This window comes from Podarcis tiliguerta (genome assembly GCF_965153285.1).
Source record: "Podarcis tiliguerta genome assembly, chromosome: 7".
NCBI classification, from domain to species: Eukaryota; Metazoa; Chordata; class Lepidosauria; order Squamata; family Lacertidae; genus Podarcis; species Podarcis tiliguerta.
The window spans coordinates 41,231,789-41,246,805 of NC_139540.1; the positions used below are offsets into that span (position 1 = coordinate 41,231,789).

The 15,017-nt window shown below is 40.6% G+C and overlaps 1 protein-coding gene across 1 annotated transcript; it reads right to left on the minus strand.

Annotated features, from left to right (window-relative positions):
- Nucleotides 1-2,905: 2,905 nt before the first annotated feature.
- TTR (transthyretin) lies at nucleotides 2,906-6,896 on the minus strand. The gene is made up of 4 exons (XM_083451691.1): nucleotides 6,745-6,896; nucleotides 5,334-5,479; nucleotides 4,474-4,609; nucleotides 2,906-3,189 (listed from the first exon to the last, which is right to left on the minus strand). The coding sequence occupies exons 1-4, from the start codon at nucleotides 6,811-6,813 to the stop codon at nucleotides 3,082-3,084; spliced, it is 459 nt and encodes a 152-aa protein (XP_083307817.1). The 5' UTR covers nucleotides 6,814-6,896; the 3' UTR covers nucleotides 2,906-3,081.
- Between the last annotated feature and the right edge of the window lie 8,121 nt (nucleotides 6,897-15,017).

Here is a 15,017-nt window from a genome sequence, read left to right on the forward strand (position 1 = left end):
CAGGAGCAGGGACCGAGCAACGGGAGCTCACTCCGTCGTAGGGATTCGAACCGCCGACCTCCTGATCGGCAAGTCCTAGGTTCTGTGGTTTAACCCACAGCGCCACCCGAGTCCACCAACTTAGATGGCTTTAAAAGAGGATTAAACAAATGTATGGAGGAGAGGGATGTCAATGGATACTAGTCATGATGGCTATGCTCAACATCCACAGTTGGTGGCAGCAGTGCTTCTGATTGCCAGCTGCTGGAAACTACAGGAGGGGAGAGTGCTTTTGTGCTTGAATCCCACTTGCTGGTTTCTGAAAAACACCTGGTTGGCCTCTCTGAGAGCAGGAAACTGAACTAGATGGGCCCTTGGCCTGATCCAGCAAGCTTTTCTTATGTTATGTCATTATCTAATGTTATGTAGATGTTGCAAGAGACACCTATCATTCTAAATAGTATGCAAAATTCAACTAGGCATTTTACACAGTTAAATATGAAGAGTTCTTGCTGAAAAACCAATGATGTCAGGAAGACATGATGTAAACCGGGCATTTAAAAGAGTATTTAAACTTTATCTAGATCTCTATACTGGGTGTTCTTCTTTCCCTCACCCCCAATTCATTAGTGGACTTTTACGAAGTTAAACATGCCACACTTTTACCAGATTTAATATGGCCACATTATTTGAATGCAAATGCTTAACTTTAAAATGTTGACAGCTTGTTGCATAAGTTTTATATAGGTATATATTTATAAATATATTATGCCTTCATTTTTAATCTATTAAAAAAATCCAAGATACATTGTACATTATTTCCTGGTTGAACACACCATTCTAGAGCAGATCTTAATATGCCATGTGCCTTTAAAGTAGCATAAGACTGGAGCTGGGAGCCGTTCATATTCTTTATCCATGGCCTCTTGTAAAACCGCTAAAAAGTTGAATTTGGTCTCTGGTTTCCAGTAGTTGACAATTAAGAATTTCCAATAGTTGACAATTAAAAATGCCTATATTTGGAAATATGATTTTTAAGATTAAAAAGAGAAATTATAATTAAACAAAGTAATCGTGATAATCATGTCACTTTGAAGTCTGCTGAGAATACTAACTTTACCCCACCCCACTTGGTCCTTTAATATTTTGGGCTAAAATTAGAGGTAATTGATATTTGGATAATAAAACATGCTTTTCCCCTTGGATCTCTGAGTCTATTTCGGAATCTTGTTAAAGAGCTGAGCTTGTATTTTTTCATGTAAACTCTGTGAATTGTTAAAAAAAATGTACTTGCAGCATATCAGAGGGAAGTGTACTTAACATTATTTTACTGTTCCAGCTGTGAGATGCTCATTTAATGCACTGAAAACTAATGTTGGAAATTGTAAAGAATCATGCTATGACATTTTATTTTGCACATTAAAATGTTTGTACTTTTAAAATACGTTGTCTCTTGAAATGTAGTGTGCTAAAAACTGATGTACTGTTACTTTTAGTATTATAGCTTTTATTTTGTTTGAAATAGTTTTGATATAGCTTACACAGTGTATTCCTTCAATTTCTTTTCTTTTAAAGCACAGGTTTTAGGAGAGCTCTGCATCATTATGTTCTACAAAGTTTAAATGAAAAGAGGTTTTAATCTTTTGTTGTTATTATTTTTCCTTAGAGTGGATTCCGACTAAGTCATATTCAGAGTAGATCCACTGAAACATGTGTTCTTATGTGAGTCATTTTTACCTTAAGTCTCTTGATTTCTAACTTAGTCACTGCAAGCAACAACACTTAGTGCCTGGTTTTAGAAACATGCCCTTAATTACCCAATATACAATTCAGTTCATTGCTCATGCGATTCCTCTTTGCGTGCATGTCTAGCTATCTTCAGGTTCCTGAAGGTGCTTTTCAGGTTAACTTTTTCTAAACTACTGGTAGTTTGAGCACTGATTTTACATGGGAATACAGTGGTACCTTGGTTTTAGAACAGCTTAGTTTATGAAGAACTTGGAAACAGAACACTGCAAACTCGGAAGAGGGTGTTTCAGTTTGTGAACTTTCCCTTGTAAGTGGAACATGTTCCGCTTCCTGTTGAGTGTGTTCCGTTTGTAAATTGAGTCCCCTGCTGCTAATCAGAGGCTTCCTGTTGAGTCTGTCGGCTGTTGAGTCCTGAGCACCCATGCAACACAGAGGTGATATTTGGAGCTTTTGTTTTTGTTTTTTTTGCGTTTTTGTTTGTGTGGCTTTTTTGTTTTTTTGACTATGACTTGTTCTTCATGCATATCAGTGCACATAAGAAAAAAATAATTTTAATTTTTGTCATCTACAATACCGTCTTATTTATTTTACAGTACAGGACATTGATTATTGCTTTCATTTTATGGATCAGTGGTCTCGTTATATAGTAAAATTCATGTTAAATTGCTGTTTCAGGGATTGTTTTTAAAAGTCTGGAAGGGATGAATCCATTTTGCATTCCTTTCCATGGGAAAGCATGCCTTGGTTTTAGAACAGACTTCCAGAACGGATTAAATTTGGGAACCAAGGTACTACTGTAATGGCTTGGACCCTACATTTTTGCTCCTTTCACAGAAGGCGAGTTGTACTCATAGTGGAAACTATTTTAAGAATTCATTCCATTCTCGTGTGTGTGTGTGTGTGTGTGTGTGCGCGCATGTGCATCACTAAGAGCACTGAGTGAGATCTTCAGTACAATGTCTCCTTCGCTGCCACTTCCCTCTGCCTTAAGTGGGACTTATGTGCCAATGGCACTGCATTTCTCCAGGCTTCCTGGAGTGAGCATAGGTGTGCCAGCAGCTTGATGTGCAATGGGTATAGACCCTACAAAAATTGAGGAAGGACCGTGGGTGCCTCATGAGCTTTTTAAAACAAAACCGGATCTTCTTTTGTAACACAGAAAATGACGCTGAAACTATTTAGAGAAGAAATATTTATTGATGCATTAAAAAAAAAAAAAGTTTCAGCCAAGATGTTAATGCTAGATGCTACTTTAGCAAACAAGCCATGGGTTATACAAATTAACTGCTGCCTCTAATACAATCCTACAAAAGTGGAATAGTAGAGAGAATGTTGTGAGAATAAAGTATGATGTCATTCCTTTGGGTCGCTGACAACAGCTGTGGTCGAATAAGAATAGGGACTAAGAAGAGCAGCAATGGTGTAATGACGATGACCAGAATCGTTAGCAGCAAAAACCACCTGCAAGAGGAAAATACTTAAGTTGGTCATACAATGCTTTTTTTCTGTAAAAACCTGTATTAAAAATATCGATTCATCATAAGTTGCCTACAAACTGTCCAAGTGCTCTGATTTGTCTGGTATCCTTGGACAGGCCAATTCATTTCAATAGAAGGAATACATCTGTATACAAAAAAAGAATATAAAGATTGACTTAATCTGTTAAAATGAATGGCAATGACTTTGCAATTTGGGAATCATTATGTGCACATACTTGTGAAATAATCATTGGGTAGGGACAGCTTTGTTCAGATTTCAGTTAAGAAGTTAATGAAAATGCTGGAAGGCATTCAGTGTGATACGGTGACTCCATAAGCATGCTAAATTTGGTTGCAAAATTTACAGCGACTTTTTAGTGCTGAGAATCATCTTGTCATTGATCGGGGAAGATATGCTTTTAATGTGGTTAGTTAATTAAAAACCACTGAATGCATTGCACAAAAAACAAGTTGTTTTTATAGAAGTTTTAAGGAGTACCCGGCTTTAACCAATGTACATATTGTTTCTTTCTAAAAATGCATGTGAAATTAGAGAGGCACTAAAAATATTTATGCTGTTTAACAAGAAGCACCATAGAATCTTAGAGCTGGAAGGGACCCAAGGGTCATCTAGTCCAACCCCCTGCAATGCAGGAATATTATACAATGCAAAGAATATTATGACTTGGGGGCTTTCCTAATGTTTTGCACTTTGAGAACCAGCAGAAAAATTGATTTGGCAGAATCCACTTGTTAAGTCATGATGGCCTATTTTGTCTACATTTTTCAGGCACTGAGCCTTTCCTTATGCATGTGTGAGAAAGTTAAGGTAAGCCTGTAAGCTTACAATGTCTAACCAACAGAAGTTGGATTGTAAAATTGTTTTAATTTTTAAAAAAAGTTTGTTCACTGTTTAAGGAAAGTATACTTCTAGTTCAGCTGGAGGTTCATGTATAAAAATGCAAGATTTGTGGTTTTTGTACAGGGTGAAGTTCTGATAGATTTAAGGGCAGATTTGGATGTGGCTTTTTTAGGGGATTGGGCACTTAAAATGCAGCCACTCCTGTAGTCTACACATACTGAAACCTTCAGCTTGCATCCTCTTCTCTCCCCAGTCCTGCTGCATAGTCGAGAGCAGTAATTACCCAATCAATTGGTCCCATGATAATATTTGACTCTGAAAACTTACTATATTGTGGGATTTTAAAAACTCTGCCAGTGGTTTGCATTATTGGGGCGGGGGGAAGACGACGACCCAAATACTCACATCAGCATATTCATGAAATGGAGCAACGCCAGCTGCCTTCCAGTATGTATTGGTGTCAAACTGGACCTTGTACAAGCCTTCTGTAAATTGTTCATCTGTTGTAAGCTCATGGATTTCCCCAAATTCATTTGTTTCCCTGTAATACAGGTGCGTAAAAGTAGTAAGGATGGTATCTTTGTATGTACATTTTTTCCCCATACAAGAAGTGGGTTGGGGCTGTTATGGAGCGCCAGACTTTCTCAACAAGACTTCTGTGTAGTCATGTATAAGACTGCTTTAAGTTGCAATTCAAAGTTCACTTGGAAATTCATTCAGTTTCATTTCAGAACTAGCTAGATGTCAGGGATATGCGCAGTACCGGCACCTTTTTTTACTAGAAGAAAAGCACTGCATCTCCCTCTTACCAGCTGACAAGGCTCTAGGTGTTCTAGAGTGGGTGAGCAGTTTGCAGCCCTGTCTCCATACGTAGCTTCCTGTGAGGATATTGAAAAGGCTAGTTTTGATTCTTTTTAAGAGAGCAAACATCTAGTCTTCATAGCTGCAGAGACATATGGCTTTCAAATGCAGACTATAGTACTAGTCATGTTCCTAGGAAGGCGTTCTGTGGTAGGTCATGTAACAAATAAGTTCACTTTACAAATACAGGGTGGGTGTGATGGTGCTCCCACAGTGATAAGGCCGAAAGTTGTTCCTGTTGCTGTGAGTAAACATATATTATCTGTATAAAGCCTTGGAAATAACAGAGAGGCTTGGAACAGAAACTTGGTTGGTGGTAGTGTTGTGGGTTCGCACAATTTGGAGGTGCCGTCTCAGCAAGGCTGATTTGCTTCTCAAGGCACTTTGCATGCAGAGCAACTTACCCAGTAGCAAACTCCTTCCAGGTGCCATCTTCAGCTCTTTTGGACACTTTTACCAGTAGGCTGGTAGCTGGTCTTCCTTTAACTGCATCCAGGACTTTCACCATAAGAGGACACTTTGAGTCAATGGAGCCATGGGAAACCTTGACCTGGCAGAAGAAAATATCTATCAGAGTTTCTGTGGTCCATAGCCTATTTCATGGACATAAGGAACACATTACAAATTCTTCAGCAGCCTGTACACATCCAAGAGCTGTCAAACAAACAAATTAACTTGGGCTAGGAGTTACTGCAAACATCATTTATATACACATAGACATGGGATGCAGCTTTGAGAAATGGTCTGTTAAGAGTATTTAAAAGCAAGCACAAAAGATAATGTTATGCCAGTTCAAGCTTTGCTTTTAACAAATAGATATTCCTCTTATTCCTCCCTCCACACTTTACTCTGATTTAAAGGTTCAGTGGGTCTATCATTATTAATGAATATTCAGCTAGCACAGCAATATTCTTGAAGTTGACATACATTTGAGCATTGCACTATTAATTTTTAATTATTAACTGTAGTCAATTGAGAATCAAACTTTACAACTCACTGTAAATAAAAGTAAAAATGATTTTCATTTTACAGAGTAAGAAGATGAGCTGCAAATAATTATCAGATTTGCCACTGTCACAAATTGCCTTGAGGTATTTGCTGTATATGGTGACATATTGCATGTTTTTAAATAATGATAAAAAATAATGAATAGTGTAGTAAAATGGAACAGACCTCTTACAAACACTTACCTGTGCGTAAATCCCCTTGAACTCAATGGGACTTACTTCTGAGTAGACATGTATGAACAGAATTGCACCAACAATTGCTTAAAAAGCAATAGCCTTGTAATATTTTATGGTAACATACATTTAGACTATGCATATATGAAGAACAAATAGAGAGCTATTATTATTATTTTAATGACAAACTTAACTAACAGATCTAGTTTTCTAACTATAAATGGCATGTGCTAAAATTTTCTGCATTGTAGAGTAAGAAACATTGGAATTTATGGGTACCTTTCCTCCAAACAACCGATATCGTGAAACGTGAAATGGTCTGCAATTCCTAAGAGACAGTCATGTATCACACTGTGGCAGGCATGTGACAATATCTTGGACTACTATTTTAATTTCTTCAGCATGATTAAATTACCAGTCGTCAGCAGTTTGGTACGTATTATTTCACAAATAGAATGTGTCTCCAGCAACCTGAAAGCCATTCTAAAGTACCTTGGTAAACGATGCAGCCATCAGAAGATGTGGACAGTTCACTATGGATCAGCATATGTGGTACAAATTTGGTAATAAGCTTGCAAGAAGATTGTACTCCCCCCTGCCTGAGAAACTGCTGTACCACTAATGCAATACTTACCAGTGGCGTAGCTTCAGTGATGTACACCATTGCAGCCAAGCAAACAAGAAGCAGAGAGGAGGAGGCCATGGTGTTATATGTGTGTGTGCAATCAGCAAAACCCTGCCAACAGCTATAGGCCAGTGAGGTTTGAGTTTTTATACTCCATCGTTCTGCAAAACAGCCTACTTATCAAGTGCCCGTATGACTTTAAACCTGCTGATTCTGATTATTTACTTAGTAAGCAATCCAGCTGGGCAGTACTTCCATCCATTGGCCTTTTGCAGAAATCCATGGGATTATAGTATATGGAAGGAAAGACTCCACAGGCACTGTGAGTAAGCCAATGAGTAACCCACACAAACATGAACCTTGCCTATTGGGATTAGGATGTTTGGACATAAGTGTGTGTGTGTTGGTGTTGTGGGGGGCAGGGAACTGTTAAGCAACTGTTGTTTGCTTATATTTTACGGGCCACAGAATGTCCATTGCTTGTGGAAATATCCAACTTGGGAGTCAGTCTTCCTTGCATTCTTACCTGTAATGGGCCATTTGGGCATGATAGATCTTGCTTTTCTGCAGTGTGCCAAGTACTGTCATGATTCCTATCTCCCATTCTATAAAATTCTGGGGTTCTCCTTGGGGCTTGTCACTGCAAGATGTCTAACTGTTTTAGTACCTGATCATTCACATTAGGAAGCAGTCTGCATTGCAGAAGCTGACAGTTACCCCCACCAAAGCAATGATGAATTGATTGTGGCCGTGTGTCTCTATTAGTGCCAATCTGTAGCACACATGGGATGAAGTCTAATATGTAGAAGGTATGTGTTGCCTGCGATGCAGAATGCTGCTGAGACTTACTCAGAGAGATTCTCCTGCCATGGACAATGGAACTATTTCTCCATGTCCTATAATTAGCAACTACTCTCTTGATCCACTGCAGTTAAACAGCATCTTGTGCTGTTGCTGCTGCTGCTAGCAGGTGATAATGGTTATTTACATGCTGTGAAAAGCTCCAGCTGATGATTTTGTAGATCAAGTTGTTATTAAAGGCTCAACATCAAGCTAGGCCTTTATCATATTTTGAATTATTTTTTAAAAAGTTATTGTACAATACTTATATAAGGTTATAGTAAATAAAATTCATCATACGGCTGTACAAACATAGAGAACATAGCCCATTTCTCAAATTGCTTAGGTCCTGACAGAAGAAGCATAGTTCTGTCACAGGCCTTCCTTCTATAATCTCCCATGTAGAGTCAGATGATTCAGTGATAACCAATACGTATTTGTGGTTATAACATTATTTATTTGAAGTATTTTAACTCCAATATTTAACCAAAAAGGGCTCCTAAAGCAGCTTCTGAGCTTCAATAATAAGACAATCCTTACTCTCTATATATAAGACAGCAGATTTGGAGGAATGAGAAAGCAAACTTGAGTGCTAGATCTTAGTCACAAAGTGCTTATAATGGCCAGCTGGAACTGAAAAGGTTTAAGTAAAGGTAGAGCTATCAGGTGTTGGTCTTTCAGCAGAGTTGATAGAGCAATGCTGCTTCTCTCCCTCCCTCCCTCCCTCTGCTGTAGCTTGATGGCAGCCTGCTGCCAGGTGACATTGATGAAGGGAGGACCCTGATGGAGCTGGTTTATCAGCTGACGGTGGCCCTGATTCCCTTACCCATCTCTCTCCTGTAGTCTGATGCAATGGCTGCTCTCCATATGATAGCTGAGGGATGGGAGGCCCAACAGAGCTGACTTTCAGCACAGCTGCTCATGGCCCAGCTTCACTTCGTCTGCTGTAGATCAGTTGCAGCTAACAAACAGCAATCCTTCTCTTCCAAAAATCCTGCAGGATTCTACACAACACCCCTGTTTTCATTGGAGAAATGTGGAAGGCCATGGAGTTATGTGACCCCAGAGCCAAGGAGATAAGTAACTCTATAACCTTTAGAAGATATCTGTATAGGGAAGGTTTTTAATTTTTTTTAAAAAAATAGTTTACTATGTTTTTCTATGTGTTGGAAGCTGCCCAGAGTGGCTGGGGCTACCTTGTCAGATGTGTGGGGTATAAACAAAAATATTATTGTTGTTGCTAAAGAATAGAACATCCCTATTTTCATCAGAGAAATGTTGGAGGGTATGGAAGACTCTCTCTTTTCCACCTCTCGCCCCTTTTCTTTTTTCCCTTCCGTGTTGCTTAGCACATCATGTAATGTAGGGGTGGAGGGACTTTAGCTCCCACCAAGGGGTCAAATTTGGCTCACAAGGCCTTTTTCAGGAAACAGTGGCCGCCTGCGACATCACTCCAATGGAGGGCGACAGCAGCAGATTGGCATGGTAGCGGGGATTGGTTCAGCATTAGCTGCTCATACCAGTTGCCCTGCTGGAAAATAGTGCACACAGCCATGGCAGCAGGATTTAGTGCCTGCTCCCTTTGGCTGTGCGTGCCTGTTCCCCTGCTTGAAGCAGGTGTGCACAGCCAAAACTCAGTGCAGGGCTGTTTGAAAGCCCTTTTGCTGCTCTTTGAACCTCTGAAAACCAGAGCACTGGACAACACTTGCATGCTTGTGTACATATATTGCTGGACTTGGTGGGCCTTTGAGCTGACTCAGCAGGGCTCTTAAATTTTATGATATGCTATCACTGAGTATTTGCCGCCAGCTTTAATGTTCATATATGTAAGTCTTCAGTCTGACACTTTAGTCCTTTCCACTTAAAATATTCCCTTAAAAATATCAGACCCATTTTTGTTTCCTAACACTGATGTGTTATAAATACACATCTGGTTGGATTATATATGGACCAGATAGAAAACTGGCTGAGCTTACACCCTGTTGAAATCTGTGGAGTAAGTTTTATTTATGACCAACATAAGCTCCATTGATTCAATGTGGGTGAGCATATTCTGAACTGGGGCTTTTACTGGGGCTTGGTTTGGGTGTGCTGATGCAAGTAGAACCAGAAACAGGATCCAAGATGATCTTGACAGGCTGGAGAACCGGACAAAACTAGCTAAATTTTGGAGTCGACAAAATTAGGATAAGAGACATTCAAGGAGTGAAGGCTATGAACAGCTAGTAGCCATGATGGCTCTGCTTTGCCACAAAGATGGAGGGAGTATGTTAGAAACCACAGGAGGGGGGAGAGTTCTTATGCTCAGGTGGGCTTTGCATAGGCATCTGGTTGGCCACTGTGAGACTAGATGAGTCATTGGCCTGATCCAGCAGGTGGTTCTTATGTTCTTAAACAGGGATACATGTAAACGTCCACACTTATGTCAGACCAGATGCACAAATATAGGATGGGCGGTACATGTAAAAGGTCTTGGAGGGTTTAGCAGAGCTTAATCTAAACATGTGTCAACAGTGTGATGTGGCAGCAAAAAAGGACAGTGTAATTCTAGGTTATATGAATAGGTGTATAGTTCCTATATCATGAGAAGCAATGGTGCTGCTCTATTCTGCTTTGGTCAGACCTCGTCCAGAATCTTGTATCCAGTTCTGGGCACCACAGTTTAATAAAGCTATTGCCAAAGCAGAATGTGTACAGGGCGACAAAGGAGTCCTAGAAACACAAGCAAAGCCCCACAAGCAAAGGCTGAACAAGTTGGGTGTGTGGTTCACATGCAGAAGGGGTGATGGGAGTTGTAGTTCAGCAGCCAAAGGTTCCCTTCACCTGCTGTAAGTAGTGGATTTCCAGCATCAGCAGCAGATTGGATTAGGTGACCTCTGAGGGTTCCTTTCAAATATATCACTCTGTAACCCAGGTTGTACATGTGATTAGAAATCTGGAAGAGGTCAGTTGTGTTTAAATCTCATGGAATATAGTGGGGCAATTTAGCAAATTGTGTGGGGCAAATCATATTTTCTAAGCAAACCTCCATTTGGGCTCCTATACACATATGAAGCTGCCATGTGTGTTGGCTTGGTGCATGCAGAGGAGAGCGTACATGGAGTTAGTTACTTGTGCTGCTGAAGTGAGCAGGGAAGCCTCTGTGGTTCAAGTGTTGAGCTTCCATGCACATAAAAGGAACCCTAACATTACGAGGTGCTAACTTTGATTCCAGTACTCATAAGAGTTACCCAGATTGTCAAAGGAAGTGTCAGTTCATAATCCACTTGTTGCAAAAGGTGGCTTGAATCAGTGCACCTGGAAATGTGACAAAAACAGTGGCCTGTTGGGAATCGGACGAAAGCAAAGGATTAGTTCGTATGTTGGGAGTCAAGCTTATTCATTGGGGGAAGGAGGGAGTATTTATGGAAATATTCATTATGGAAATAATCCACAAATATTCAAACAAGTAGTGGATTATCTAGATTCCAAAGCATTTGAAGTCCACCCGCTGCTAGTTAAAGTAAAAAATTCTAATAACAGGACCTCCCTGGAAGTAAGTTTTGTTCTTGAAATGAATTCTTTCCCTTTTCTTTTGGTTAATTCTCTTGTTTGCATCAAAGCTGTTTTGCTGTTGCTATGTACTTAAATCTCATATCTCTCCCCCACCCCACAAGTAAGCCTATTGGCCATTTTCTCATTGCAGTTGATTTCCAAAGGTATTATTTTGTATGAATAGTTTCTAAGATGCCGATAGTAAGACTCCTGCAGCAGACTGGAGAAATAGCATAAGCTACACCTGCTAAAATTCCCTCTTCTACCCATCTATGAAAGGTCTTCAAATCAGGTCCTTTTTTGCACCTGACATCCCCAGGAGTAAGGTTTTCATCATGTTTTGTTGCAACATAGTTATGCTTCTTATATATACTTTGTATTTTTATTTTGAGGATTTAAGTTGCTCTCAAAGTAAATAAGGTATCAGACCCTCGAAGGTTGTAGTACTGTACCCACTTAGCCAAGTATGGTAGGATTGTGCTGTCAATCAACTTCAGGATGCATCAGCTTCAAAGAGACTCTGGGCTTATCCACTCTTTCCAGGCATGGCTCTTTGAAACATGAGATAAAAGTGAATGTGGCACAAGTCACATGTATAGGTTTATTTATCAAGGAGTTTCCGCCCTGTGATTCAAATGTCAAATTTAGATTATGATGAAAAAAGCGAACCGGGTTTCTGCCCCATTGTTAGTTGTGTACAAGAGGGAATTTCAGCTGGTCGGTGACGAGCTACATGAAAGGCAGTGGAAAAATGAAATGAAATGAATGAACAATTAAAGGTGTGGCAGCTCTGTTCTCTCTTTCACCTGGTCCCCCTGTGTGCAGCCTCATCTTATGCATATTTGCTTATGTGTAAACCTAAGTTAGGAGTAAGTCCTTAATTCAAAGGGGTCTACTCGCAAGGAAGCATGCACAGGATTGTAGCCTTGGTACTACTTAGTGATTGTATCATTAACAGCTGGTGCTGGTTCTTTAACAGAAGTATGCTGTGCTGGACTGCAGTCATCTTAATGCACTGCTTAAATGGATAGTGAATTTGGGCTTCCGTGTGTTGAGACTTGTACTTTGCTTGTTTGTGCTTCTTGCTAAGATCATAAACTGCTTAGTCAATGGATCTGGCTCAGGCCCTGTTCTGGTGCTTAAAACCACTACAAATAGCAATGTGGAAATGGCTGCCTTATTTGCTAGCACTTCAGAGTTCTGCAGTTTATCTTGATGCTGCTTTAGACCTTGTGTAAATAGTGCTGTTAGGCTGAAAAATACTGAGCCACATTAAAAGCTATCAACACAATTTGCTGTGTGTGCAAGAGAATGTTCTGATAGATTACACTCGGCTGTATGATTATGTCTTGGTCTCATAGCTGAGAACAAGCTATATCATGTTGTATGCATAACCTGTACAAGTGGTCAAAATAACGTGTGTTGTGTGTGTATGTGTGTGTGTGTGTGTGTACTCATACCAAACTGTAAGGTAAAGGGACCCCTGACCATTAGGTCCAGTTGTGACCAACTCTGGGGTTGCGGCGCTCATCTCGCTTTATTGGCCGAGGGAGCCAGCGTACAGCTTCCGGGTCATGTGGCCAGCATGACTAAGCCTCTTCTGGCGAACCAGAGCAGTGCACGGAAATGCCATTTACCTCTCCGGAGCGGTACCTATTTATCTATTTGCACTTTGACGTGCTTTCGAACTGCTAGGTTGGCAGGAGCAGGGACCGAGCAACGGGAGCTCACCCTGTCGCGGGGATTCGAACCGCTGACCTTCTGATCGGCAAGTCCTAGGCTCTGTGGTTTAACCCACAGCGCCACCCACGTCTCGAACCCAAACTGTAAGCAAACCCAAATCAATTCAGACTGGTGACTATGTGTTAACACACATACTGTACACACATCTGTCTGGTGAATGGTTGAACTCATCATAACTGCCCATCCATAGCCCAAATTCTCCTTCATACTATAGAGATAGTAGCAATTTGTTCAACCTATATTATGGAATATTCATGCCTCTTAGCAATTCCTGCATGCCTTTTTGTAGCCCTCTGTCACTTGTTAGTGGCTGGGATATTTGCAACAGCATCAGAAATGAAATGGCTTGGATGTACAAACAAAGCGAATGCATGCACATTTGTGTATACAAGTAAACAGACATGTACACATGCTGTGTTCACATATTATGCAGGGGGACAGGACAGAGTGAAATCATAGCAGGAAGCCCCACTCCTGCCCCTATTTGCATTCACATAATGTGAAAGAAACAAGATGCATATAAACTCGAGGCATGTAGGCTTTTGCATGTGCAAAAGGGGATTCTATCTATTCAGGGCTCCCTGATCCCTTGTGTACATTGGCTACTCGTATATACTTTTATTGTACGTAAGCTGTTTCACAGGATATGCCATACATGTGCAGGGGCAGGAACAACAGGAACGACCCCGCTCCCCATTTGTAATGTAATATGTGAAAAAGTCTGAAGAGTACACATGTTCCGTGTAATAGCTGAACAATGTACCTTCAGAAGTTACACCCGTGATAGCTATTTGGATTCATCTGAATGTGGTCTTCTGGTAAGTCAGAAGTCTTTTTCTAAAATTAATTTAAGAATGCCAGTCACTGACTAATCACCCTGTTGATCTCCTTAAACCCTTCTCTCAAATATTTCTCTGCCCTACATTGCTCTAAAGCTATTGGTCTTTATTGCATACCACTCGCAATTTGAGCAAGATATAGTGGCAGTTTCTGGACTCAATGGCCCCAAATAAGGATAGAATTCCTGGGGGAAACTTCACCTGTTGAATTTCTGCATGTCATGGTGTTGGGGTCTCATGAGCTCCGCCCCAAAAGCTTTTCCAGGGAAAGTGGCAGGGCAAACAGGAATACCACTCAGACCTGCACTTTCTAGTCATGGGATAAGCAAAGTGTGGCTGGGCCCTGAGAGAGTGGCTGGGGAGAGAGGAAGACAGATACTAACTTTTCTGAGGTGTGACACTTAAGTCCCTTAACTGAAGGACTGTCACTCATAATTTGATTAGTAGTATGTCAAGCTGTTCCTTTCAGGTATTCCTCATTAAGACAGATGTGTACATTTGGCAACATGTATGTTGCTGTTGTGGAGCTAATGAGGAAAAGTATTCACAAACATGAATATAGAGGCAGGAAACATCTGAGAAATGCGTTTCCCCTCAAATACCAATTAAATATTTTGACTTTTCACAAGCTTTTCTAAAAAGCTTGGTCGTAGTTTTTGAATTGGTCCTAAAACACATAAAGCCTTTTTCCTTTACCCAAAAGTAAACTTCCAAACTGAGCCAGAAAGCTAAGAAATGATCAAATCCATTCTAGATCACCATGTAGCCAAGAGATAGCCATTGGCTGGACAACAACTCCCATCATCCGCAGCCATTGACTATGAACCCAGGGGCTGATGGGAGCTGTAGTCCAACAATGCCTGAAGGACACCATTTTGTCTACTCATGTGTAGCCACTAAAAAGAGGGAAAGAGCAGCAAATATGAGATTGTAGAGAATGTCTCCAACACATTCCACATTGTGAAGATTCAGCTCTCCTTATTCCTACTTGTGGTTATTCCTCTTCCTTCTGTGTGAAAAGGTACAATCTACATTGTCTAAACCAGGCATAGGCAAACTCAGCAGTCCAGATGTTTTGGGACTACAACTCCCATTATCCCTAGCTAACAGGACCAGTGGTCAGGGATGATGGGAGTTGTAGTTGGCTCCAGCCTACCCTCTCTTGGACCATGCTTTGTTCATTGCTGAGGCTACACCTTTCTTATCTTTCCTTCCCTACTCCTTTCTTACTCTTGTGCTTCCCCCTCAACCATACTGAATGCCAATTCTTACCGACTTTTCTGTGCCTGATCTACATGCACTTTATTGTGCCCCCCCCCCACCTTG